We start from the raw sequence: 27,919 nt of genomic DNA, 5'->3' as shown, positions 1-27,919 counted from the left end.
TCCGCTGCGAGGGTGCGTCAGTTCCCCCCACCACCACCACCACCACCCCCCAAGGCTCTAGTCCCTCCACCTCCCCGACCCGCCCCCCCCCCCTCCAAAAAAAAGCTATTGGTTTGTTGCTGTGAAGATGCTTATCATCGTACGTGATTCTCGACACACAAAGTGGAACACGTGCGGTAAAGGCAATGCACCGCGTGTTTTGTCTATTTCCCAAAATGCGAGGCTTTTTGAGAGCTCCTTACCCCGACCTGGAGAGCGTGCAGAACCGATGGCTTGGTTGTGACGCTTATTGACGGGTAGCTAAATGACCGACGTTTACAAATCATCATCATAGATGTATTGACAAATCTTTGCTACCGTCACGATCTTCACGGTGATGGTCCAAATTTGGCAATTTTGAAAAATTTTCCCCCTAAAAATTGGGATCATACAGAGCATCGATCGTCGCCATCTACTCATGCCACCCTCCCCACCGCGCTTCCCCTGGTCAATCTCGCAAAATAGACTCATCCTCACATCTTGAGTTCTCATATGGCTACACAAAATAACCCCCCGTCCAATTTCGCCCCCCCTCCCCCCCATTCAAATCTCTCACCCCCCCACTCCCCGCCCCCGTGCAGAGAGCCTCAAGTGCGTGGTGACCAGCCAGCCCGCCTTCGGCAGCGCGCAATGTTCCGATGCGGGCGGGTTCCGCGTGTGCTCGCTCGCCTGCCAGGCCGGTTACCGGCTCGCGGGCCCGCAGGCCTACGTGTGCGAGCTGTCCACGGGCCACTGGTTCCCGAGCCTGCCCTCCAGCCCGGTCGTCAACGCCTTCCCGGACTGCGTGACCGGTCGGCCCACCTGCCCAGACCTCGCCCCGCCGGCCAATGGCGAACTTCTGTGCAGCCAGAGCGACGAGGGCTTGGTCACCTGTCAGGCGAGCTGCTCGGACGGGTACACGTTCGTCGAGCCCGTGCCCGACGCGTACAAGTGCGTGGATGGAAAGTGGTCACCCACCGACACGGTGCCCAAGTGCGTCGGTGAGTGGCTGGGCTGGGCGGTGAGGATGCTGGGTGGTGGTGGTGGTGGTGGTTTGATGAAGGGAGTCGAACTCAGGTCGGGGCAGATTGCGTGAGTTGTGGGGTGGGGGGTGGGGGGGGGTCTGTTGTTGCTTGGTGCTGCTGTTGTTTGTCTTTCTTTGTTTTGTGTGGTGTTTATGGAATTTTGTCGATTGATGCTGTAGCTGTCAGTCGCAGAAATATCATCATCATCATCATCACCATCCTAAGGGTAGCAGGAGGAAGGGCATCAACGTTATCTGTGGCATCAGCAGTACCAGAATCAGCAGCAGCAACGGCATCAGCAGCAGCGACAACACTGTCATCACCATCACCACCACCACCACCACCACAAAACGACAGTGGCATCGTCATCACGACTACCATTGCCACCAGCAAGTGTCATCATAGTCAGGAGCAGAAGCGGCAGCAGCAATAGCAGCAGAACGCCATCATCCAGTCGTGGATTGACAATGATTTAATATGAATTGTATATATACACATACATATAACATATCTAATCAATGCCATCTTCTGTTCCTCGTGTGTGTGAGTACAGAGGTGTCACTGCCCCTAACGGACGGGATTCTGGGATACACGACCGGCGTCTTCAGCCCAGGTGTGTGTACATCTCCTCGACCCAATACACCCGCAGTGTACCCGATCTCGTCACATCTCAAGTAGCTGAGCAGGGTTGTGCCTGAACTTGTGCTCGGATGAGCGACCTCAGTGCGTAACAAGAGGCTGTCGCGGGGCGCTCCGTCTTCGCCAATTCGCACGGACGAGCACGGGGAAGTATGATCCATCATGTACGTGTGCACGTCATGTACGTGTTGCACGTCATGTACGTGTTGCACGTCATGTACGTGTTGCAAGTTATGTACGTGTGCACGTCATGTACGTGTACACGTCATGTACGTGTGCACGTCATGTACGTGTTGCACGTTATGTACGTGTGCTCAACATGTGCACGTGATGTACGTGTGCACGTCATGTACGTGTTGTACGTCATGTACGTCTGCACGTCATGGATGTGTTGCACATCATGTACGTGGGCACGTCATGTACGTGTTGCACGTCATGTACCTACACGAGGTGGCAAGGAGATGGCCGTGAAGCAACAGTTTCGGCCCACGGATGGTCGATTTTGTTGGCTCTCTCCGTGGGAGTTACGCGTGGCGGGGTTTTCATGGCACTGTTGATGACTACCATCAATATCGGTTGTTTAAGGAGGAGCCAGTGGTGCAGTGGTTATCTCGCTGCACTTGCAAAGCCCGGCAAACCTGAGTTCGATTTCCAGCCACGGATAACATCAGTGGTGAGTGATAATCTGAACCAGCCCCTTGGTGCCCCTTCACCAAACGCCTCCCCTCCCCACTGAGCGGCGTGGTGAAGTATGGCCAAACAAGCCGCATAACCGACAGGGCACGACGAGACCTTGATCCGGCAGCAGATTTGCGGAGCTGTAAATGTACGGTTGGAACAAGGCGCGTGCACTGTTGTATATTTAAATGTGCGCACGTACGTGTTGTCCAGTCGGCAAAGTGGCCTCGCAGGAGATGGGATACGGCATGACGTGGGGTCAGACCCACTACCGCACCTTTGACGGGAAGATCTACAGATTCCGCGGCCTGGGCTCGTACCTGCTTGTGGGAGATATGCAAGACCACACTTTCCACATCTACGTCAACAACGACATGTAAATCCTCTCAGTCTTCCCTCGAGTCTTCCTCTTCTTCATCATCATCATCATCATCACCATCGTTGTCGTGATTTGTATTCCAATTGCGCAGCCATCTGCCCTTTATATTGAAAGGATGTTTTTGAAAGTAATGATGATAATAACGATGGTGGTAGAAGAGGCAACAATAATAATGACGTTGCTGCTGATAATTTCGATTACTATAATGATTCAGATAATAACCATCATCATCATGCTGCTCATGTCTTCGATGTCACTGCTGCTGCTGTTGAAAAGCTCACCTCTTTAAATTGGCCTTTCCTCTCTCGTTCTGGCCGTTTACCCCTGCAGGTTCGGTTCATTCTCTGCTTTCCATACATGGTGGCGCATTGGGATCTACAGATAAAATGCGCCTTACAAATGTATATTATTATTATCATGATCCTGCTACTGCTAGCGCTGATCGTGCTGCTGCTACTTTCGATGCTGATCATCATCATCATCAATATCGTCAGCTGGCTGCTGCTGCTGCTCACGACGACACTGCAAATGAAGTTGGCTTTGGCATTGTCCAATGAAGTTACCGTCGATCATCCTGCTCCTGCCACCGCCGCCGCTGCTGCCGCTAAATCTTTACTCCCACTGCTGACAACGACAAGCAATGACCGACGACGATTATCGCCCCCCCCCGCCCCTCCCCCAGTAACCCAGAGTGCGGGCTATCTGGCGCCCCTGCGTGCGAGCGCTCCCTCACCGTCCTCATGGAGGAGGTGCGCATCGAACTTCGCCGCGACTCGGACGGCCCCGCCGCCTTCGCCCAGGGGGAGCGACTCCAGCTGCCCGTCATCACCTACGGCGTGGTCATCGAGCAGTCCGCCTCCTACATCCTCCTCAAGTCCGGCCTGGGATTCACCCTGCGCTGGGACGGCGCCGACTCCGTGTTCGTCCAGGTGCGCTCCTCGCACGTTAAGCCACTGTGTGTGTATGGGGGGGGGGGGGGGGGGTGCGATATAACTGATTGCTAAATCCATCGTGAGTGGGGAGCGGCGGCGGCGGGGCGGATTCTTCCCTGGGGGATTCTTCCTAAAAGGAGCCGTACACGCATGCGTCGCGATAGTGGAGCTGTTGCTACTGCCACTGCTGGAGACGTTACTTGTGACGCTGCTGTGGATTATTATGACGAGGGTCTATCCATTCAGATCTTGCTGACGCTGTTGCTCATGATGTTACTGCTGCTGCTGCTGCTGATGGCGAAACTGCTGCTGTTGATGCTGTTGATCTGTCCCGGTCAGATTTCGGAGACGATGCTGGGCATGACCTACGGGTTGCTGGGAACCTTCGACCGCGACTGCAGCAATGACTTCACCTCCATAACCGGGCAGCTCACCAGCGTGGCGATCACTTTCGCCGCCACGTTCCGCGTGAACGGTTCGTCACCCGTACCCGGTCACGCGCCGCTCCCCCTCCCCGCCCCTATTGGACATCTGTAGAAAAAAAAGCGCTTCTTAGCTCATCGGATTCCTCCAGTATAAATGCAATATTTTGAATCTGAAAGAAACAGCTGTTGGAGGCTGCTACCGGGGTTAATTGTGAGCAGAGGGCAGTGCAGCAGGATCAATGGTTATACTGCACTATGCGCCAACGTATATGGTCCCTGCACCGACTTGTGTAAGTAAAGTGTGGTCAAATAACCTTTACAATCCGCGTGGTGTGGCGAGGCCCTGACCCAGCAGTGAATTGACAATAGGGCTGTACGTGTACACACCTGCGCTGTTGTAGTCATATACAAATGATTGTCTGAGTCGGTGACCCGTGTGCTTGTGTCTCCCCACCAGCCCTGAGCGCTTACCCGAGCCAGGCAGACTTCTGCGACTTCCAGCACACACTGTCTGGGTTCAACCCCACGTCCCTGTCCGCGCTGCTCGCCTGCAAGGATCTGCTCAACACGGCCTGCAAAGACGTAACGAGGCTCACTCATTCTCACCGTGGTGGTTGATGGTGGTGGTGGTATAGATGGAGGTGACAGTTTAGTTGGTGAGAATGGACCCTTGCGACTCGTGCTCAGGGCTCTCCGAGAAGTGTGTGTGGTTGTGTTATCATGTGGGGAGCGGTGGTGTAGCGGTTAGCGCGCTGCGCTACGAACCCGGCGACCCGGGTACGATTCCCGCTCACGGCCGACACCAGTGACGATTATCTGAACCGGTCCTGGGCCTCCCCTAGGTCGACTCAGCCTCAAATGAGTATCTGGTGCGGTGTGTTGACATCACCACTGGGGAGACAAAGGCGGTCGGGCGTGGTGCAGGCCATCCACCCCCTCGTGTACCGTTCCGGCTTTCATAGGTGCTCGCTAACAGCACTTGCCCCAACAGTCTGTTAAGGCTATACGGGGGGATCATTGTCCTTGTGTTATCATGAGTCTAAGTTCCGTTCCCCACCACGGTTAAAATCAGTGCCGCAACAAACCGGTTCAAATATGTGGTCGAGAAAATCGTCCGGACATGGGTTCTGACCACACCCCCCCTCCCCCCTCCCACCTCGTAGCGACGCGGCACCGACACGAACGTCGATTCATCAACCGTTATAAACATTTCACCTCGATACAATCGCTCGAGTCACAACGTCAACATTCTTTTTGGGGCCAGAGTGTCCAGCGTCTCAAAGCGACGCGCTCCGATCGGTAGTCGGCGTTCGACAACTTCGCCCCTTAACGGGCTCTACGCGTGGCCTGAATGATGGGGACCCTTGCCTCCGACAGGTGGTCGACCCCATCCCCTTCTACGACGCGTGCGCCGAGGACATTTGCCGCGCCGGAGGGGACGCGTCCTTCGTGTGCGACTCGATGGCCGCGTATTTCCGCGAGTGTTCGCGGCACGGGATCAGCGTCGAATGGCGCTCCGATCAGCGCTGCCGTGAGTGTCCCCCCCCCCCCGCACCCCCCCCCCCCCGACGCATCTGCCCACCGCGACGAGCCCACAGCGGCCGCTCCAATCTCCCTCGTAAGTGGGAACGACGACGCTGCCGCCAATCGTTGACGGGTCCGGGAACCAATAGAGCGGCGTCGTGGCTACATTATCGGCTCAGGGGGTTGCGGCAATCGGTCACGTGGGGGCCGCGATATTTGATTCGTCTCACACGGTCGCAACTGCTCTTGTCTAATCACATCATTACATGAGCGTTTGTTCTTTTACACTGCAGTTGAAAACATATCTCGCGGCGGTTGTCAAGGGGGCCCCAACTCGTAGCTTTGGCCATCGGTGGGGGGGGGGGGGGGCGAGACGCCCCCTGCCCCCCACGCCAGTTACGCTACGGGACCCAAAGGTTACATCGCAGGATCGCCGTCGTGTAACAGATGGAGACGGCTTGGGGAGGCCTTCATCCGGCGGTGGATTGATCGCCGCATTGGATGACCCAGAGCGGTGCTGTAAAGGGCGTGGATAGGGAGAATGAGTTGGAGAGCGATGGCGTGAGGTGCTAAGTGAGGCCACAGCACTGTTTTCCTGAGCAGGCGTATTTCTCCTCGGTGGGTCCGAGTTAGGGACATGGTTAGCGTGACTGCCTGGCTGCATTGCTGCGCGATTCCTTATACAGCGCCACTATGGGCCGGGGTGAATCCTACTCACCCCCCCACACACACGCACCCACAAACATCTCCCATATAGCCTTGGCAGATTGTAGGAGCAAGTGCCGTTAGCGAGCACCTATGAATACACACGAGGGGGTTGAGTGGCCAATAGCACACACGTACACAGACACACACACGCATAAACCCACGCACGCGTACTCACGAGAATACGCGTTCAGACATATTGCCAAGCACACATACACAGGCAAACACTGACACGCACGCGTACACGTAAATAACACATTCACACAAAACGACACCAGCGCGCACACACAATGGCACACCTGGAATCTCGCATCGAACAAGCCTCCGTCCTCCCTACTGTGCGCGGTCCACACACGCAGCCATCCAGTGCCCGTGCGGCATGGTGTACAACAGCTGCGGCTCGTCGTGCCCCAAGACCTGCTTCGACGCCACGTACGACTGCGAAGACGACCTGTGCATCGACGGCTGTCACTGCCCCGAGGGCACTTACCTGCACAACGGCACCTGCCTCAAGCGCGAGGAGTGTCCGTGCCTCTACATCCGCCGCGAGTTCACGCCGGGCACGCGCATCCAGCAAGACTGCAACACCTGGTACCAGGGCTGCTACCACTGCCACTGACGCTATTTGTCACTGACGTGCACATGCTTGAATCGATACGACTGCTGATATTAATGCCACAGCTGCTGTTGCTGCCGATGCTAATAATAGTGACTTTTGAGAAGTCTTCATCCAGCAGCGGATTGACCATGGTGGCCAATGATGACTTATACTAAAATATTTGATATGACTGCTGATATTACTTTCGCTGCTGGTTTTGCAGAGTGATTGGTAATCCTACCACCGCTACTATTGCTGTCGCTATAATTGCTATGACTGCTGATGATATCGCGTCTACATTGTGGACGTAATACCACCACGGCTGCTATTCCTGTTGCTCGCGATTAATGATGCCGCTGCTCCTACCACCGTTGCTAATACCACGGATTTCTGATACCGATTGGACCGCAGCTGTCATTGCAATTGACACTGGCATTCAAACGCTGCTGCTGCTCTTACTGCCTCTTAAGGCCGGAAGCGGAAACGTATAATTCATGTTTTATAATAATACAATGTATTAGAGCCAGAATCTTCAGTCCGACCGACATTTGTTGGTTAGGCAATTTGCCGAGTCTTTGACCCGAGTGGGTGATTAGGAGCCATGAAGTAGAATCAGTACCAGGGACAGCGCAGTGTCGAGCTGGGAGGGATCATTACCGTGGACAGCGCTCAGTGCATTTGTAAACAAGCATGGCTGCTACAAAACCCCCATGCCAGCATCACCAAAGCGCGGTGGGCGATCACGTAGAAAATTTTGAATTCCCTTACCCCGCTGAGCTGCGAGGTGGTCAAGAGGCAGACGACAGCGCAGCAATTTGGTTCACGAACCCTTCTGTGGAGGGTATTCGTTGTGTTATCCTCTCGTAGCGCATGGCGGATAATTATCTCTGGGTGCTCCGGTAATCTTGCACGGGCAAAACAACACCCATGGATTTTGATTTAAAGCTTTCGTGGCTGCAGTAATTCATATTCTTAGCTCTTTCGGTAAAGTCACGTTGAAGGGAAACAATAACGACCGTTTGTGTTATGGTCGAAACGTCGTGAGAATTTTTATTGTTTTATATATATTATTATTTTATTGTTTCCCTTCAACGTGACTTTACCGAAAGAGCTAAGAATATGAAACACCCATGGATGTAATGGTACAACTTCACCAAATGTGGGACCCTCGCAAAAACGAGCCTTGAGACTCAGTGACGATTTCCCGCTAGCAATTTTGTCCTACAAACACATTATTGCCTGCTTATATACTGTAAATTCTGCACAGATTTCTTAGCTCCACGACATGCTGCTGCACAGCGCACACAGGGCCCGGCTGTGTTGTCTCTGATCCCGACTGTTTGTTGTATTTGCAGCATCTGCCAGTACGGGAAATGGACGTGCTCACAAAACCAATGTGATGGTGAGTCTGGCCTCCCAATAATAACTACAATGATAATTTACGTAAATACCACACGAGCTTCAATATGCTGACTGTGATTGGAACTAGCTCACTAACCTAGTGGCTTCGCGGTGGGGTAGGTGGCTCACGTACAGATTGAGCCACAACCGCCTACGGGGAACGAGATGGAACCTGTAAGATGCAGTTCAGAAAGTAGGTTGGGAAGGCTATCGTGTCGGTGCAAACGTGTGTGGGCATGTGCGTGTGCACGTATGCGCGTTGTTGCATGTGTATGCAGGGGCGAAGCCAGGGGGGTGACAGGGCAGACAATTGTCACCCCCGAAAAAAAAATCGAAAATCTGAAACATTCTGCGTGTAAGTGTACGACACTCGGTCTGGCGGACTCCGTGCAACTGCATTGTCAGAGTGTGTCGCCAACCGATGGCGTCTAGTTCAGCAGCCTGACTCTCTAAATCATTCTTGAAATTAAAATTTGTTGAATGTCACCCCGGCCTGAAATCCTGGCTCCGCCCCTGTGTGTATGTGTCGTGTAAGTATGGGCAGCACGTGTGTGCATATCGAGGTGTACACGTAATGTATAAAAATGTGTGTGTATACGTATGTGTATGTGTCTGCATCTCTGTATGTTAACGTATACATGTGCGCGCGTACCTGAATGTATTTACATCACATACGTGTACACGTGGGTGCACGTACGTGTATGTAAATGTGTGCACACGTGTGTGTGTGTACTCTCCGCAGTAAAGTAAAAGTTTGCACACTGCGTTACAAACCCAGCGACCACAATTAAATTCCTACTCAGGGTCGACACCAGTGACCCTTATTCGAACCAGTCCTGGGCCTCCTTTAGGCCCAGTAACAGGTGCGGTGTGTGAATATCGCCACTGGGGAGACAAAGGCAGCCGGGCCTGATGCTGGCCACCCACCCCCTCGTGTGACATCGGCGCTCGCTAACGGCACTTGCCCCAACAGTCTGTAAAAGGCGACACGACGGGATGCTTTGTCTTTGCGCTCTCAGCCACGTGCGCCGTGATCGGCGAGGTGTCGTACACGACGTTCGACGGGCGCACGTACGAGTTCGAAGGCGAGTGCCAGTACACGTTGGTGCGTGGCGTCAGTAGCTGCTCCACGTCGCTCTCCTACCAGATCGATGTGCAGCTCACCAAGGACTGCAACCAGGGCGGCTTCAGCAGGTGAGAGGCGCGAGACAGAATTGGGGTGCCACGGTGGCGAGATGTTAACTACCTCGCCTGGTACGCAGGATGTCGTGAATTCGATCTTGAACTGTGACGCCTGCTGTATATTTGGAGTTTGTACGTTCTCCCCCTGATCGTGTGGATTTTTCTCTCGGTACTCCGGGATTTCCCTCCACATTTAGAAACACGCGTTTAGACTATTTGGCTGCTTTATACTTCAATGATACGCCCGGTCGCTTCTGAAAAAAAAGAGCTATATAGCTCAATGAGTCTTACCTGGTAAAGTAAACATGAATCTTGACTTAAAGCTTTCGTGACTGAAGGAACTTATATTATTTGGGTCTTTCGGTAAAGTCACGTAGATAGGTTGAAAGAAAAATAACAAAAAACTGCGACGTTTGGATCACAACACAAGCGATCGTCATCAGGAGGGGGAAAAAAATAAAAATAAAGGATGGCTTGTGTTGTGATCGAAACGTCGTAGTTTTTTGTTATTTTATTTCAACCTATCTACGTGACTTTACCGAAAGACCCAAACAAAAATAATAGTTTAAAAGTATTATGTTGAATTTCTTTCACAACGTACGTAGTCAAATGTGCTAATCGGAAGTGCGAAGCTAACACCCGATGCTGCAATTGGCGAAGCGAAGCTTTGGCATGGGCTCTAGTGAAATTAATACAATGGACCCCCTCCCTCCGCCCTCCCTCCCGCGCCCCATCCAATTCTCCCGGTCCCCAGGGCTGTGATCTTGACCGTGAGTGGAGAGAGCGCTCGGCTGGGTGAGGCAGGGCAGCTGCTTGTCAGCAACAGCGAGGAGAGGCTCCCGTACGCGGGGCAGGGCTTCCAGGTGGAGCGGGTGTCTCAGGAGTTCGTCAAGGTGGGTGTACCCCCCTCCCCCCCCCACGCTCTCACAGCACGCTCCGCTTATCCGCTCCGCGGAACCGCTGCTCTCCGCTCTCCCTCGCGTATTCCTCCACCCATTGTCAAGCGGCTGTCACCGGTCACACAGCCCTGCAGCAGCAGCAGCAGCAACAGCAGCAGCAACATCGACAAGTCCAGGGGCGGCTTCGGAGGCGAACGCGGCTCTTTAAGGACTGCTTCGTGGCGTTATTCGCATTTCATTGCGGCCATTGAATTATTGAGTTTTTTACTGAATTCTAACAAAACATATTCTTCTTATTAGTTTGGTTGCCGACCCCTGGAATAGCCTAATCAGTAGCAGCAGCATTAGTAGCACCATCATTATCACCACCGCCACCACCACAATAAATATGGTTATCAGCATCATCATCATGACACGCCGATGCCAACAGTATTATCAAAACCACCATTAGCATTATTAGTATCATTATTTTTGTCACCATTAGCATTATCACCACCATCACCGTAACATCAACACCACCGCCACTACCGCCATCATCATGGTCGACAAACAGCACAACCACTATTATTATCACCAACAACGTTATTGTAACCACAACTACAATCACGCTCATGATCAACACCACAACCACCACCGCAATTACCATTCCTATCATTACTATGACCACATCAACATGATTATAACCACTACCACCATCACTACCACCACCACCACCAAACTCACCAAATATCCCCCGTATAGCCTGAGCAGACTATTGGAGCAAATGCTGTTAGCGAGCACCCAGCCATGGCTAGCCAGCACCACGTTCCTGCTGCCTTTAGTGCACCTGCCAATCATCTCAGTCGGACAACCCACGGCACCTTGGGTCTGTTCCGTGACCTGCCAGAGGGACCTTCGAAACACTCACCACCACCACCACCAGCAGCACCACCACCAGCAGCGCCCTAACCTCCGGTCGCCACCCTGTTGCAGCTGACCCTTCTAAATGGTCTCACGCTGCTCTTCGACGGCCGCAACCGCGTGTACGTGACCGCTCACCCGGCGCTCATGGGCAGCATGGAGGGGCTGTGCGGCAACTTCGACAACCACCAGCTCAACGACTTCCGCACGCCGCTCGGAGACGTCGAGAGCGCGCCCGGGGCCTTCGCCAACAAGTGGAAGGCGCTGGCCACGTGCGCCAGCGCCGCCGTGGAGGTGGTCGACCCGTGCGAGATCAATCAGTACCGTCGCCTGCGCGCCCAGAGCGTGTGCGGTCTGCTGCTGCAGGCGCCCTTCTCCCGTGAGTCACGCCCACGTGTGTGTGTGAGTGTGCGCGATTGCGGGAATGTGTGTGTGAGCGTGAGAGGGGGTGTGTGTGTTGTTTTGCGTGTGTTAGGGGCGCGGTGGTGTAGCCGTTAGCGCGCTGCGCTACGAACTTGTCTATGACCCGAGTTCGATTCCCCCTCACGGCTAACACACCGGTGACGATTATCTGAACCGGTTCCGGGCTTCTCCTGGGTCGACTCAGCCTCAAATGAGTACCTGGTGCGATGTGTAAACATCGCCACTGGGGAGACAAAGGCGGTCGGGCGTGGGGCTGGCCACCCACCCCCTCGCGTGCTGTTCCGGCCTGCATAGGTGCTACTCGCTAACAGAACTTGCCCCGATATTGTTAATCCTATACGGGGGATCTTTGTCTTTGTGTGTGTGTGTGATGCGTGCAGAGTGTCACGAGGTCGTGAGCCACCACACTTACTACGACTCGTGCATGAACACCCTCTGCTCCACCGACCTCACGTGGCCCGAGTGCGACTCCCTGGCCGACTACTCGCTGGCATGCGCGCGCGCCGGGGTGACGATCGCGGGGTGGAGAGATGCGGTGCCCGAGTGCGGTACGAGACAGCCCCTCTCCTCCTCCAGCCCCTTCGTAACCCTCGATTGAAATGACACCCTCTGCTCGCACGGCAACGCAATGCACCACACACACACACGGCGCACCAAGCACATGCACACTCCGATTTCATACGCCCCGCCCCTCCATGTCTTCCTTCCCTTTAACCCCCCCCCCCTCGTATGTTGAACTCTTTTCTCACCGTACATAGCCAACCGTGCTGATAGGATAGTGAGGGTGAAAGACAACGAAACACAAAAATCGGTTCTAAATAAATTAGTTATCACTCTAGATAATTTAAAAGTGCACAGAGGCTTCCTAATATCGCAAGGAAGAGCGTTCCAGACGGCCGCAGAAGCGCGTCTTAAAGCGCGCGATGCGGCGACCGCCGTCTTTGACCGATGGGCAGCAGCCAAAAGCCGCCGCTCGCGAGGTTGACCGCAGTTCGCGCGATGGTTCACACCCCTCTCGGCCTCCCCACCCCGTGCCCCTCTCGGCTGCCACCCCCCACACCTCTCCCCACCGCCCTCCCCGCCGCGCAGTGGCGCTGTGCCCCTTGGGGATGCAGTACCTGGAGTGCGGGAGCGCGTGCGACGCGTCGTGCGGCTCGCTGGCGCTGGAGCTGTCGGCGCGCGTCGACTGCACGGAGCAGTGCGTCCAGGGCTGTAGCTGCCCGCTGGGCTCCGTGCTCGACTACGAGGGCCGCTGCGTGCCGCCCGAGGACTGCCCCTGCGTGTGGGAGGGCATCTACTACGTCAGCGGAGAGGCGCGCATGCAGGACTGCAACATCTGGTGCGCGCGGTCGCGGAAACACGGACGACGAGGGATGCCCGGGCACCGAATGTTGTTGCCGCCACTGATGTCTCCCACTAGCCGCTGCCCTTCACGATTCGCCGTCACGGCTACTCCGAAGTGATAGCTACCGATAAAGCCACCTTTGCCAGCCAGTGCCCACCAATATTACCGCCACCACCCAGCACCGATAACAACCAATTGTCATATATACAACCAAACAATACCAAAGCAACACCCATCAATACCACCACCACTAAAAAAATCTGCCACCCAAAGTGCTATCGCATCATTAAACATCGATAAAAAATGAACAATTAAAAGCAATTCGTGGCTGATAGTTTTGAGCAATAGATCACTCTGTGACCCTCTCCATCCTCTCCCAACCAACCCCACCGCCCCCCTCCCCCGTTCCCCCTCCCCTCCGCGACCCCAACCCCCCAGCGAGTGCTACCGAGGCAAGTGGCTGTGCACCACCAACGACTGCGGCACCAAGGACCTGTGCGGCCCCCACCAGGAGTACGTGAGCTGCAAGGACCCCGAGCCGCTCACCTGCGACAACATGCACCTGCCGCGAACGCGCAACGCGCCCCAGCCCTCGGCGGGCCGCTGCGCAGGCGGCTGCCAGTGCGACAACACGACGGTGTGGGACGCGGCGAGGGGGGCCTGCGTGCTGCCCCAAGAGTGCCCCTGCTACCACGGGGGCATGAGCTACGGCGATGGCGAGAGCATGAAGGTCGAGTGCAACTTGTGGTGAGGGCGTCCCGCCTGCGCTGTCCGCGTGCGGCACACCGCCGCATCCAGTGTGCGCGGGTGCACGAAGCACTATGCCACCACTCTAGCCATGTCCGTGATATTTATATTTGTCTTTTTTGTTTCAATCCCGCCCCATCTCTCCCCAGTGTCTGCATAAACCAGCAGTGGCAGTGCGAAACTAAGCTGTGCTCAGGTAATTATGAACACCTCCACTACGCTCACAACTACGACTACCACCACCATCATCATCACCACCACCACCACCACCACCACTATCTCCAACCACCCCTACAAACCTCGCAACTACCACCACCACCATAACAACAACCACCACCTTGGTGACCCACCCTCCGTGACCCTCCGTGACCCTCCGTGACCTTCCATGACCCGCCCGCCCTCGCCCCCCCCCGCAGGTCTGTGCACGGCGTACGGCTCGTCGCACATCAAGTCGTTTGACGGCAAGCTCTACCAGTTCCAGGGCTCGTGCGAGTACGTCTACGCGCAGAGCACCGTCGACGGACCCCTCGGCTCCTTCGCCGTGTCGGCCGAGAACGTTCCGTGCGGCACCAGCGGCACCACGTGCACCAAGGCCGTGACGCTGGCGGTGACGCGCGCCGGCGTCACGCACCGCCTGCGCCTGGTGCGCGGCGAGCCCGTGGCGGCCGACAGCGCCCTCCTCTTCCACGTCTCCTACGTGGGCCGCTGGGTGTTCGTGCGCACTGACATGGGCGTCACGCTCAGCTGGGACCGCGGCACTCACCTGCAGATCAAGCTGGACCAGGGCTTCAGCAAGGGCGTGAGTAACCGGGACGGGGAATATCCACCGATCGGGGGGCGGGTGGCGGAGAGGGGGGGGGGAGAAAGGAGAGAGAGGAGGGAGAGAGCAAAAGCACGGGGGATGGTGCTGCTGACGGCCCAACCTGACAGGACAGTGGAGAGGAGGCCGGGATAAGTGCCCGGGTGGTGGGACAATGGGTCATGGTCATGGTTGGTGTTGGGGGTTGCTGGTTGTGTAGTTGGTTCAGTGCCGAACTTGTTTTAGTGTGGTGGGTTGGTTGGTTAGGGTTAGGAATCAGTGGGAGGGCTGGTACTCGTGACTAGCTGGTTAGTTGGGGTTGGTATCGTGCGAATGTTTTATTGGCGAATGTGCTTCACCTCCCACGCAAGACCCTTTTAAGATTCCGTCCTCTCCTGATTGTGATTTTTTTTTCTCTCTCTCTCTCATTTACAAACCTCGAAACGTTTGTCCAGGTGATGGGGCTGTGTGGCGACTATGACGGGAACCAGCTCAACGACTTCACCACTCCACAGGGCATCGTGGTCATACAGGAGGACGCGTTCGCAGACTCCTGGAAGGTGCCGAGCGCTGGGCAGTTCGCTCGCTCAATCTCACACTAAACTGCTCAACGAAACTCTGTTATATTTTTTTATTTTACTAGGTAAGGCCCACTGAGCTAAATAGCTCTTTTGTCAGAAGCGACCTGGGCACAAATGATAGCTCAACGAAGTGGCTTATCGCGTGGAAATGTATTGCAGCCAGACGCTCTAAACGCACGTTTCCAAATGTGGAGGGAAAACCCGGAAGACCCGGGGGAAAAATCCACACGACCACGGGGAGAGAGACACGCAAACTCCAGGCGTCAGGGTCGGGATCGAACTCACCAACTCCTGCATACCAGGCGAAGGAGTTAACATCTCGCTACCGCGGTACTCTGCACCACTCCGCTCGCCCCCCCTCCCCCCCCCCCCCCCACCAGGTACGCAGCTACTGCCTGGACGCCAAGTTGGTGACGGACACTTGCGCGCTCTTCCCGCAACGCGAGGCCTGGGCCAAGCGCAAGTGCGGCATCATCCGCTCGGAGGCGTTCGCCGCGTGCCACGCCGAGGTGCCCTACTACGTCTACTTCGAGCGCTGCGTCTACGACGCGTGCGGCTGCGACTCTGGCGCCGACTGCGAGTGCTTGTGCACGGCGGTGGCCGCCTACGCGCAGGAGTGCAACCGCTACGGCGTTTACGTCTACTGGCGCACACCCGAATTCTGCCGTACGTATTTGTTCCTCGAGTTACTGATGCACCTCCACCCCCTACCCCACCCCCCCCCCCCCCCCCCCCACACACGCACACACACCTTTTATTCAATCGTCGCAGTGATCGTCGTTGTAGTGGTCATCGTTTAATTTTCGTTGCGGCGCGTGTCGCCGCTTTATTGAATCGTTGTCGTCATCGTCGTCATTGTCATCATCCGGGATTTATTTCTCACGAAGGATTGCAGGTTGATGGGAAGAAGGTGGCACGTGGCTCGTAGCGACAGCCGTAGTGAGATGAGTTTTTTTTTATATATACATACAACCTGTTACCTACGTAAAGGAATAACTGTGACCAGCATCGTTCACCGTGCCAATAGCAGACGGTGGCGGAGCGAGCCTCGCGTCCAAAGCGTGGCATTGCATTCGCGCCTTGCATGAACGCTGCAAGTTCAGGCAAACCAAATGACTCCATCCCACAAGGACAAGCCTGGGATACCCTGCTTGCCTATCACAACTAACTGCTGGTGTAGCGGGGCACCGAACCCTGAAACCCACCACACGCACAGCGAGCGTGGCGCTTAGGCAGCCTCGGAAACCGACCGACGGACCGACCGCCCCCCGGCGCGTTCCGTTGCGTCCCACAGCGATGCAGTGCGATGGCTGCATGCGCTACGACCCGTGCGTGCCCGCCTGCCCCAAGACGTGCGAGAACTACGAGCGCTACGAGGAGGTGTACGCGAGCTGCCCGGACGTGTGCGTGGAGGGCTGCCGATGCGTGCACGACAACGAGGTATCCGGTGGCTCTGTCGAACTTCTCGTCCCGTCCGTTCATGAATTGTATCCAGTCAGTCAGTCAGTCAGGCGGTCTCTACCTCAGTCTCTCTCTTCTTCTGTTTGTATGGATGGATGGATGGATGCCGGGACTTAACTTATCACTGAATATTATCCGGATCGCTGGTAGGGTTGCAGTTGGTTGCGTGGCTATGAGACATAGCTATAGTGAGATGCGAATTGGGTGTGGTGTGCCGGGTGCGGAAATATTCTCCAAATCGCTGGCCTGTACACACGCAGTTGAACTTGAGCCTTGAATGTATTCCTGGTGGGTGGAAAGTCTCTGGCCAGATTTAGAGGGAGTGGTGATGGTACAAAGAATGATTGCTGGGTTAAAAGTGCATTTTTAGATTGACAGATTTCCTTATATATGACTGAATGCAATAAATGAAGTGTATAATTTTCTATCGGTATTTCAAATACTGTTTGCGTGTAAATGGAAATATGGAAATAGATGTGAAGAGCACAGATAAATATTCGGAAAATAGGAGAAATTCCAGAGTAATCTTTTTCGCTGACAAAATCCACTCCACACTTGACCTGGCTCCAAGTTCTGCCCATGCATCCACAAGTCAAGAGATCACTCGCGGGCAAAGTGAGTTTTCTCGTGACGATGAAGCGACGTGAGCAAAGACGTCTTCTCCTGAGTGCGGATTAACGCCTTGGGACATCTAAGATGATGATCAAGAGCAGCGTTCTTCATCGCAAGGCCCGCGGGCCACTGGCAGCCCCTGGTGGCCTTTAGTGCGGCCCTCGACAATACACGACACGTGACCAACACCCCGTCGTGCTGTCACAGACACAATGGTGTCAAATGTGTTGGCGACTCTCACACTCATTGTCTTATCGGCGACAGTGCCAGCCCCCCCCCTCCTCGAAAATTAGTGCAGAACACTGATCAAGGTGATGGTGGACAAAATAGAATGCGCCTCAAGTGAGCGGCGTAGCTTATTGACGCAGCGTCATCACAGTCACTTGTTGCTCTCCGTCACATCTCAGACGATGTAACCATTCCTCATATTGCGTACGATCCACGTGCACACCTAAATAGCCGTGTACGCATGCTCGTGTCCATGTGCACGTGCGATGTGTCAAATTAAACGTGCACGTGATGATTCACCTCGATTGTGCTTCAAATGAATACTCGAGTGTATGTAGCGGCCATTAGTGGCGTCAGGTGTCACGTGGACTCATTACATACATACGCCCACCACACGCACATTGAAAAGCATCGATTCTTACGCACACAATGCGATGCGTGTATCACGAGGGAAAGAATCAACGATTAGATCGACGACTCGACGCACTGACGATAACAAAGACGGTCACCGCATCGCGCGCTTCTGCGGCCGTCTGGAACGCCATTCCATCCGATATTAGGAAGCCACTGGAGCTATACACTTTTAAATTATCTATATTGACAAACTAATTTATTTTAGAACCGCTTTTGGTGTTTAGTTTGTTGTGCTTCCCCCGCACCTCCGATTAGCACGGTCGGCTACGTACGGTGCGAAATAATCTCTAAAGACGGTGCATAGTAAGTACAAGTGGCCGTTGCTTGCCTCGGTGGTGACCAATCGTGCCATTCGCTGCAGGTGTTCAACGAGCTCACGACCAAATGCATGCGCCTGGAGGAGTGCGTCTGCAAGGTGATAGACGGAGTCCTCATCTACGACGGCCAGAAGATCGACTCCCTGTCGGATGAGTGCAGGAGCTGGTGAGTGATCGAGCAAGCACGCGTTCCCCTCATCCTCCTCCTCATCCTCTTCCTCCTCCCTCGAGGGCGTTGTCCACCGTCGGACGTTCGTTTTGAGACGGGGCGCGCGACGAGCACTTCCGTGGGTGCGGTTCGATTCAAGCGTTGATTATTTTTGTCTCGGTTTTTTTTTGTCCACGTCTCGTTTGTATTGTTGCAAATTCCCCCCACCCCCCTGCACCTTTATCTCTTGCACAGATTTGTTTTCGTTCAATTATACTGTCTTCTTCTTCCACGCGCTTATACCACTCACGGGGGGGGGGGGGGGGGGGTCCGCTGTCCTTGCCAACCTCCACGCTGCCCTGTCCTGCGCCATCTCTCTTTCCACTCCTCGGGCACACCGTGATCCCATCGCACCGCATCGCTCCCTCCACCTCGTCTTCTGCTGCCTTCCTCTTGGTCTCTTTCATTCCACTTGCATCACTTGCACTTTCTGACCCACGTAATGTTCCTGTTGTCTCTCCGCATGACCAAACCACACCCACAGCACTTTCTCTCTCTTATCTTCTCTCTGATTTCTACCACCTTGAGTCTTCCTCTTACTTCTTCTAATTTGCATGTAATTTTCATAACTACATTTATATTTTTGTTGTGAGGATTTTCCACACCATAAGCCACTTTGTCGAGCTATTTGTGGCCCGGTCGTTTCTGAAATATAATCTAATAGCTCAGTGGGCTTCACCCGGTAACATAAACAATTGTTTAGTTTGATTTATATATTTTTTAAGTGATTCGTTTACCTTTCCTATACTTTGCACTCCTGATGTATTTTTGTACTGTTTGTTGTTTTAACCTTCTGACCCGCCCCTACTGGACATCTTTGTAAAATAGCTTTATAGCTCATGGGATTTCTCCAGTATAAATACATATTTTAATTCTAAAATCGTCATGAATCCATTCCCTTTGTGCATGGTTCCATAACATGTATCGCAAGCATAACCAAGGGCATGTAACTAATGTTCCATAAGGGCCCTGTACTCGTTCTCTGCAATCTCGATATTTGGTTTTGTTTTGTTGTTGCTATGCTCACGCATCGCGGATCTCTGTCCGGGCAACTCGCTAAACGGGGACAACCCTGTAGCAAATCAGACAAACTCAATGAACCGACGCATCGTTACACACCCAGCAATGTGGTCATGGCATCAAGTTCCTGTCCACACGGTGGGTTGGGGAGTCTTAGATCAACTGTCACGGGTGACAAAATCCACCTCTCCACACGGTAGGTTCACGTGTCGCACTCAGCAGATCGTGACACCCGTTCACGTGTGAGTGGAACGTCGGCGTTAAGTCAACCGGGACATCTTTAAAAACTCAACTTAAATTCCTCATTGTGAGAACGGTGTTTCCTGTGGCTGAATAGCGCAGAGTGCACCGGATCTCTTGAGATCTTGGGAAGCAAAGCAGGATGGAGTCTTGGTAGTGCGAGGACGGGTGCCCAACTCAGATTGAAACAGGTGTCACAGGCTGGCTGCGGGGCTCCGTCGTGGTTAGCAGAGGGCATCGCGGCACAGTGCATTGTTTTACTGCTGGTCTGCTCTCCCGCAACGATGCTTTGCACCGCCACCAACGCGCACGTACCCGGTGAGGTGAAGTACGGCCGGATGACCCCCATGACCCCGCGCCACATCGGGTGGCCTGAGTCCAGCGATGGATCGACGAAAGGGGCCTCTCTGCGTCCGTGCGCAGCGTGCGCCGTTCGGGCGAGCGCTCACCGTCGCGCGTGATCTCTCCGCAGCTACTGCATGGACCACGACATCCAATGCATCGGCCTGCCGTGCCCCAAGACGGTCACGCCTCCGCCGTGGGATCCTGCTGGTGGGTGGCGCCGTGAGCTCTTGGCAACATGGGTGGGAAGGCGTTCGCGTTCGTGTAGCCGAACGCGGCGAGCGGTAGGAGGATTTGCGTCTCCCGAGAAGTGCCGCGCTAAAGCGAAAGACGCGTTCAACGAACTGACATAACGAGAAAGTTTTGCGACGTATGATGAAGGTCGCACACGCGGTGCGATGGCGGGACACTTTTAACCGAGGGTGCAATGATTATTGATAGCCTCGTGCATGAAAGAATGGCTTTTGATTATAATAATAATAAAATAGCAGATATCAATTTCTGAGTTTTCTTCAAAGATGTTCTTTTTCAGTCGGTAAACTTTGCTTGCCAACATTTCTTACAGATACCGTGTGTGTCTGGTGTGCATTTTTTTGTATTCCACAGACGCGACCTCACCACCTTGCAATGTCGATTCCACCACAGCCACCTGTCGATTCATTCCTCCAGGTGAGTTTCATGTCCTCGTCGTTCATTCATTCCTTCATCGATTCATTCACTCCCAGGTGGGAGAGTGCAGCTTCTATATTTAATTAATTGCCACTATAACATAGGAATAGGTATTACCCTTTTAACTGGCACAAAAACTGACACCTTTATTCAAGGCATCATGTTTGCAAAAAAACACAACACAAGCAGTCAGAATGCAAACAAAAAAGACAACTCTGATAATATGCACTGTCAGAGTTGTCTTTTTTGTTTGCATTCTGACTGCTTGTGTTGTGGTTTTTTGCAAACATGATGCCTTGAATAAAGGTGTCAGTTTTTGTGCCAGTTAAAAGGGTAAAACCTATTCCTATATCTTGTTTCTGGCAAAGGAGGTCTCATAATGCCACTATAACGTTACAGATTCACCTTAATCGTAATAGTGTGACTTCAACCACAGTCCATCTTGCTCCAATTGCGTCACTCCATCTCCTGTCTGTCCCCCGTTATTACGATGAATAGTGTTTACGTTGAACCAATATTATACAAACTGTGCATATGCATGCATGCACACCTGCATGTGTTAACCAAAAACAATCTACAACACGACGCATGTGCATGTGTGTGTGTGCGTGGGGAGCGGTGGTGTTGCAGTTAGTGCATTGCGCTATGAACCCGGTGACCCAGTTCAATTTCTGCTCACGGCCAACATCAGTGACGATTATCTGAACCGATCCTGGGCCTCCCCTAGGCCGATTACCTGGTGCAGTGTGTAAACATCGCCACTAGGGAGACAAAGGGGGCCGTGCGTGGTGCTGGCCACCCACCCCTTTGTGTGCCGTCGCAGCCTTCATAGGTGCTTACTTGCTCTAAACACCTGATAAGCCTATGCAGATACTCTTTCCCTTTGTGCGTGGGTGTGTGTGCTCGCTGATAGCACTTGCCCCAAAACGTCTGTTAATGCTACACGGGATGGGGGGGATCTTTGCCTTTGTGCCGCCGTCACAGAGGACTGCCCGCCCGAGGACCTGCACAAGTGCGCGTACACGTGCGAGGCGACGTGCCACGCGTACCGCTACTCGCTGCTCGAGTGCCAGGCGGGCCACGACGAGTCGTGCATCGACGTGTGCGGCGAATACCCGCGCTGCGCCGAGGGCTACCTCGTGCGCGACCCTGAGACGTGCGTGCGCGTCACCGAGTGCACGTGCTCGCTGCCCTGCGGCACCGTCATCCCGGTGAGTCCGCGCGCGCGCTGCCTCTCGCTTTCACACCAATCGGACGCTCGTCGATTGCCGATCGTCGTCGTCAAGAATGATTTACATTCCTTTTGAAAAAATCCACTGCCGCGCGATGGCCTCAACGCGTGTTCCTCTCTCTGTGTCTCAGGGTAATTCTCCGTGTGTACACCTCTCCAAGCTTTTTTTAACGTCTTCCCCTTCTGTGCACACTTTTCCATGTTTTTCATTAATGGCCATCTTGTGATGTGCATGTCATGGCATGCGGTATGCATTTATTCATGGAAAAAAAATAATTCCAAGCACAAAGGCATGATTTAGCAGACATTCATGTGCAATATTTTGCTATCTTGTTATACTTTAATTTGTCACGCCAGGATGCCTAACAATCTATTTTATTGACCAATCATTATATGCCTATAATCATAATTAAAAAAAACTGTCCGTAATGCAACAGCAGTCTTTGACACCTAGGAAATGCTTTTGAAAAATAAATGTCAAAAGGAATCATGTATATTTCACCAAATTATTGAAATCGTGTCCATGAGATGCGACTGCTGTATGTATTACAGTTAGTACTTCAAATCAATGTGTCTTAGAGGTAATCTGTTCATTTTCAGCCTGGAGGAATGTGGGAAAACGTCCCCGAATGCTTGAGATATTACTGCTGGAACAACATGCTGCAGCAGCAGGAGATACCCAACTGCAAGCCGGAGACAACCACTCCACCACCTTGCGCGTCAACCACAACATCAGTGACGCCCTGCAGCACCCCCGCTCCCCCAGAACCTCCCGGCAGCACCCTGCCACCTTGCTCAGGCTTCACCACAGCACCACCCATCACCAAGATCTCGACAACAGTAACCAGCGTACAAACGACCGCGCCTCCGTCCGGAAGCACAGTCCCATGCGGCACGACCGTCAGCGGCGTCACAACATCAAGCACGAAGGACACATCTGGAACTACGCCCGCCACCAAGATCACAACCCCGGGATCGGAGTCTACCACGCCATGTGGCTCTGGAGGACCGTGCAGTTCCACCACACCTCCTGGAACAGTTAGCACATGCAGCACGGAGTCACCTGCCACAAAGACAACTCCGCCAGTGACGAAAATTGTCACCACAATCGTACCGCCCACTGATACGGCAGCACCTCCATGTAGTTCTACCGGTCCATGCGGTTCCACGGTGCCAGTACCAGATACACCATCCAGTGCCACAACGGGGATCACAAAGACAACTGAGCCGCCTCCGAAGGTGGTCACTACCGTAGAACCAGCTCCTCCATGCGGTTCCACAGGTCCATGCAGTTCCACAACCCCTGGCCAGGAGTCTGTTTGTAGCACCGCACCAATAATCAGCAAGACGACTCTGACGCCGCCGCCTGTTACGAAGGTAGTCACCATCTGTGCACCAAACAGGATAGAAACGAACCCCCCAAGTAGCTCGCCTGGCCCATACAGCACCACGGTGCCCTGTGGTGGATCCACGTGCCAACCCGGTGTTTCGACCGCGACGACACCGGCAACAAAATCAACACCCAGCACAATACAAACCTTTAGCATCGCACCGCCAACTGGAACCGAAGCTGTGGCCCCGCCTGGACCCGCTGCGCCCTGTGGCACGACAGCTTCTTGCAGCTCAGCAGTGCCGGGCGGTGAGGTGGCGACTGAAGTTGTTTACCCACCAGATAGCAGGGCAGCGGTAACACCTGTGCCGTGCAACTCAAGAACAGTGCCTGGGTCAGATGTGACGACTTGCAGCACCGTTACACCATTCACCAAGACAACTCTGACACCTCCACCAGTTCCTCAAAACAACCCCGTTGAAACGATACCACCATGTGGTCCTAGCGTAACACCTGCTCCTGGCGGATCTGCTTTCAGCAGCGCAACACCCTCCTGCAAGACGACTCTGGTGCCTCCGTCCTTTGTGGACGTGCCAGTATTTGACAAAAATGTGATTGAAACGAGTCCTCCATGCGGCTTGACTTCCGTACGTGATGTTACACCAGCACCAACACCAGGGACAACTGTTTGCTTCACCACTACAAGCCCCTTAACCAAGACGACACTGGCTACCAACATTGTGATTCCAGACACATTTGTACCCGGGTCTGAAACAAATCCATCTTGCGGCTCCTCTATCCCATGCAGCTCTGCAGTCCAGGGTCAGGATACCCCATCACCGACGTCCAATTTTATACCTCCACCAGCCAATAACGACGTTGCTAGTAAGACAACAATTCCTCCTTTTGTCATCTCATTGACCACAAGTCATCTCCCCCCACCAAGCTCCAAAGCCACTGCCATTCCGGAAACCACACTTATTCCGTGCGGCTCCTCCACTCCATGCGGTTCTACTACTCCAGGTGGCCCGACAATAGCAAGGTTGGACACAACTCCTTGCAGTGGCATAACAACGGTTTCCAAAGAAACATTGACGACCCCCTCTCCAACGACGAAAATATCTCAAGCTCCGACTGCCAGCTGTTCGTCTGCAGCACCGGGTAGCCCGGCAGTTGACTCAAATGTAAGTGGGAAAACACCGGATTCTGGACTTCCAAGTAACCAACCGGGAACGAATACCTCGCCAACAAACCCAGATTCTTCGAGCAGTCCTTGTGCCGTGAATTGTGGCACAGACATTGTAAATGTACAAGTTTCTACAGATATCTTATCCAGTTCATCATCTAAACTAACAAGTAATGTTGTCAGTCAGAATAAGTACCCATCGGGCCAGAACAACGTTCCAGGAACATATGACAGCCAACAGGGTGGTGTTCCTGCAGCTGATGGAACAATTTGCAGCATTACAACGCCCGCCAGTCAAACAACACTGGCGCCCTCAAAAGACATCTTTGCACCAGGTTCTGATGGAGGCAGACAATCTGTTCTGCCTTGCGATGCCAGCATTCCATGCGGCTCGACGACACCTGTGGAAGTTGCTCCTCCTCCAGCACAACCACCAGCCTCCAACATCATTCCTCCAGTTGTATCAGTGATTTCTGAAACGACAGTTGCTCCATGTGGTCTTGCATCACCTGCGCAACAAGAATCAACTTGCAGTCCAATAACGGGCTTCACCAAGACGACATTGACGCCACCACCGGCAAATAATGATATTTCATTGGACGTAATATCTACAGTTCCTTGTAGTCCCACTGGTCCCTGCAGTTCCACAGTGTCTTCCCAGACGCCAGCGCCGACCACAAAACTTAATCCGAATTCTGTTGACGTGGTTTGCAGTAATCCACAGACAGTGCCAGGCAGTGATGCGGCATCTGTCGCAGAAACGCCACCTGCTTGTGCGACGACGTCGTTACCCCCAGCCACGATTAACAATTTGATTTCTAAAAATTTAGTCACTGAGCCAGTTTGTGGAAACACAGTCCCGTGCAGTTCAGGACCATCTATACAAGACATTGTGACTACATGCAGCACTACAACCCCGATCTCAAAGACAACTGTAACGCCACCACCAGTCACCAAAGTAATTATCCCACAAGAAAATATTGCCAGCGGTATAGAAGTAATTTCCCCTCCAATCAACTCTGGCAGTCCAAGTGGCTCCTCTGGTTCACTGGACGTGACCATTCCATGTGGCCCTACCACGTGCGGGCCAAGTGCTGGATCAACAGAGACTCCACCTGCCACAAAGACAACACTCGTATCCTCACCCAGCAACAAAGTGAGCATTGCCGGCGAGACACCAAGTGCACCCGGAACATCATCACTCCCACGTGATTCCTCATTACCTGTCCAGAGCTCGGTTTGTAGCTCAACTACAGCTCTGACACCTGCACCAACAACGAAAGTTTCAGTACCAGCAGTCCCATGCTCTGGAGGATCATCTCAGGCAGGTGAATCTGTTCCTTCGTCCGAGTCTTCTAGTCCATGTGGTCCAACCACACTGGCACCACCATCAACCACAAAGCTAAGCCAAGTGGTAGACATCGGGACGTGCAACAATCCAGAAACAACACCATCAGTTATTATCAATATACCATCAGAGGGCACCAACGCTGACGTAGTTTCAGATTTGATATCACCCCCATGCGATTCCACTGTTCCATGTGGTTCTACATCATCATCATTACCAGCTGTACAGGAAAGTTTGACGACTTGTGCTATTCCAGGGACAACATTACCCGTCTGCTCCACTACACCTCCATCGTCGAAGACAACACTCACACCACCACCGTCTAATAAGGTTTCAACAGTCGTGCCCGATGTGCCTGTCCCATGTTCAACAGTGCTCGCATATGCCGGTTCTAATGAAAATATTCCCCCAAGTGGCTCTATTCGTCCAGTTTCAGGATCCGACTTAGTAGAACCACCTGGTGTATTTGAAACGGTTCCCCCCTGTGGCCCTACAGCAGGACCCGATTCGTCTCTCTGCAGTACTACAACTCCAGTCACTAAGACAACACTGACGCCGCCACCGTCTGCTAAGATTTCCGCCATCTCCACAGTTGCATGCGCAACGGAGCCAACAAATGCAGTCAATGTGCCACCGAGTGAGTCTGCAGGCCCGTGTGCTACCACGCAAGCACCTGGGAGGGAGGTAACCACTTGCAACGCAGTAATAACGACCGCACAGACCATTGTTGGTCCAGAAGTCCCAGCCGGAAGTGACACGGCTTCTTCATGTGGGTCCACAACACCTGGACCAGGCGCTGCTGTTTCAACCACACTGCCAAGCACAAAGACGACAGTGCCAGTCGCACCAGTTAACAAAGACATCATTACTACCTGTGCACCGAGTGTGTCAGAAGTAACATCCCCATCCTGTGGATCCGTAGCACCTGCACCAGGAACCACCGTTTCCAGCACGATACCTGATACAAAAACAACAGTGCCGGTCGTACCTATCAATAAAGACATCTTTACGACTACTGCACCATCTGGGCCAACGCAAGATATCCCCTGTAGCTCAACGACTTTTACAACTAAGCCAACTCTGACACCTCCACCAGCAACTAAAGCTATTACATCCGCTCAACCTGAGGTGGTTGACACAGCTTTACCTTTGTGTAGCAATACTAGTCCTTGTGGTCCAACAGGAACAACTCCATCTGATGTTTTAACTACAACACCTTTTACTAAGACAACACCGTCAACTACACCAATTACTAAAGTCATCCCAAGCACGTGTGTAACAGGTGTTCCTGAAACAACACCATCGCGTGGATCTCCAACACCTGGGCCAGAGATACCTTGTAGTCCTACGGCAGCAACCATCACAAGCTCTGCACCAATATCCATCAATATCATCACCACTGCTGGGCCACAGTGCTCTACAGAATCTTCCACAATACTGCCGACCACGAAAATAAGCTCCACTGCGGGTATTGTGGCCTGCAATGCTCCAGAGACGACGCCTGGTAAAGAAGCAGCCCCCTTGAGTACACCGTGTGGCTCCGCACCAGTGGTCACCGACACTATTCTGACGCCACCAGCGGTGACTCAAGCGGCTCAGAGCAATGGGGTAGAGGCAATCGCGCCACCCGCCTGCAACAGCCCATCCGGTGGTACACAACCGGCACAAGAAGGAACTCCATGCGGCCCCACGACAACGTCTGCACCGTCTCCTACGACGAAAGTCGTGTCTCCGGAAGGACCGACACCTGCTCCCTGTGGCCCTGCGAGTGGTGCGTCGAGTGTTGTGAAAGGTAAGGCCCTCGGGGCTCCACTCCCAGCGTTTAGCTGCATTGTTTCTTTGTCAGGAGTTTGTACGAGTCAGCATCAGTTGAGAAATGCAGAGTAAGCAGGTTATGCAAAAACAAAAAAAGATATGACAATGAGTTGAAAGTGTTTTCAACTGGTGTAAAACACGAGTTAACACTGGCATTGGGTACATTGAGAAAACTGGGAATTGAAGAGATTAACGTGGCCTATGAATTAATTAAATACGAGCAGACTGTAACTAGCAAATATGAGGCTTGTAGGTTATAAATGGACAAGACGGGAGGATAATGTGTGGAACAAAGCAC

At 53.4% G+C, this 27,919-nt stretch overlaps 1 protein-coding gene across 1 annotated transcript; it reads left to right on the top strand.

Annotated features, from left to right (window-relative positions):
• Positions 1-886: 886 nt before the first annotated feature.
• On the top strand, positions 887-18,416 carry LOC142924197 (mucin-6-like). The gene is made up of 21 exons (XM_076066009.1): positions 887-1,019; positions 1,597-1,656; positions 2,574-2,736; positions 3,422-3,668; positions 4,011-4,204; positions 4,573-4,678; positions 5,474-5,627; positions 6,604-6,916; positions 8,279-8,325; positions 9,344-9,518; positions 10,261-10,399; positions 11,378-11,722; positions 12,024-12,311; positions 12,685-13,187; positions 13,512-13,820; positions 13,970-14,016; positions 14,237-14,619; positions 14,925-15,179; positions 15,581-15,866; positions 16,381-16,640; positions 18,277-18,416. The coding sequence occupies exons 3-21, from the start codon at positions 2,597-2,599 to the stop codon at positions 18,400-18,402; spliced, it is 4,317 nt and encodes a 1,438-aa protein (XP_075922124.1). The 5' UTR covers positions 887-1,019; positions 1,597-1,656; positions 2,574-2,596; the 3' UTR covers positions 18,403-18,416.
• Positions 18,417-27,919: the final 9,503 nt, after the last annotated feature.

The sequence above is a fragment of the Petromyzon marinus genome, chromosome 10, assembly GCF_048934315.1.
Source record: "Petromyzon marinus isolate PM22_M1 ecotype Great Lakes invasive population chromosome 10, UKy_Petmar_22M1.pri1.0, whole genome shotgun sequence".
NCBI lineage: Eukaryota > Metazoa > Chordata > Hyperoartia > Petromyzontiformes > Petromyzontidae > Petromyzon > Petromyzon marinus.
This window is presented reverse-complemented; position numbering and strand designations above follow the sequence as displayed.

Bases quoted from the DNA above. Each gene is read 5' to 3' on its own strand.
- LOC142924197 (XM_076066009.1), top strand. From the start codon at position 2,597: ATGGGATACGGCATGACGTGGGGTCAGACCCACTACCGCACCTTTGAC. The intron at 14,620-14,924 runs GTGAGTAACCGG...ACTCGTGACTAG, and splicing joins ACCAGGGCTTCAGCAAGGGC to CTGGTTAGTTGGGGTTGGTA. The intron at 15,867-16,380 runs GTACGTATTTGT...CTGCTGGTGTAG, and splicing joins GCGCACACCCGAATTCTGCC to CGGGGCACCGAACCCTGAAA.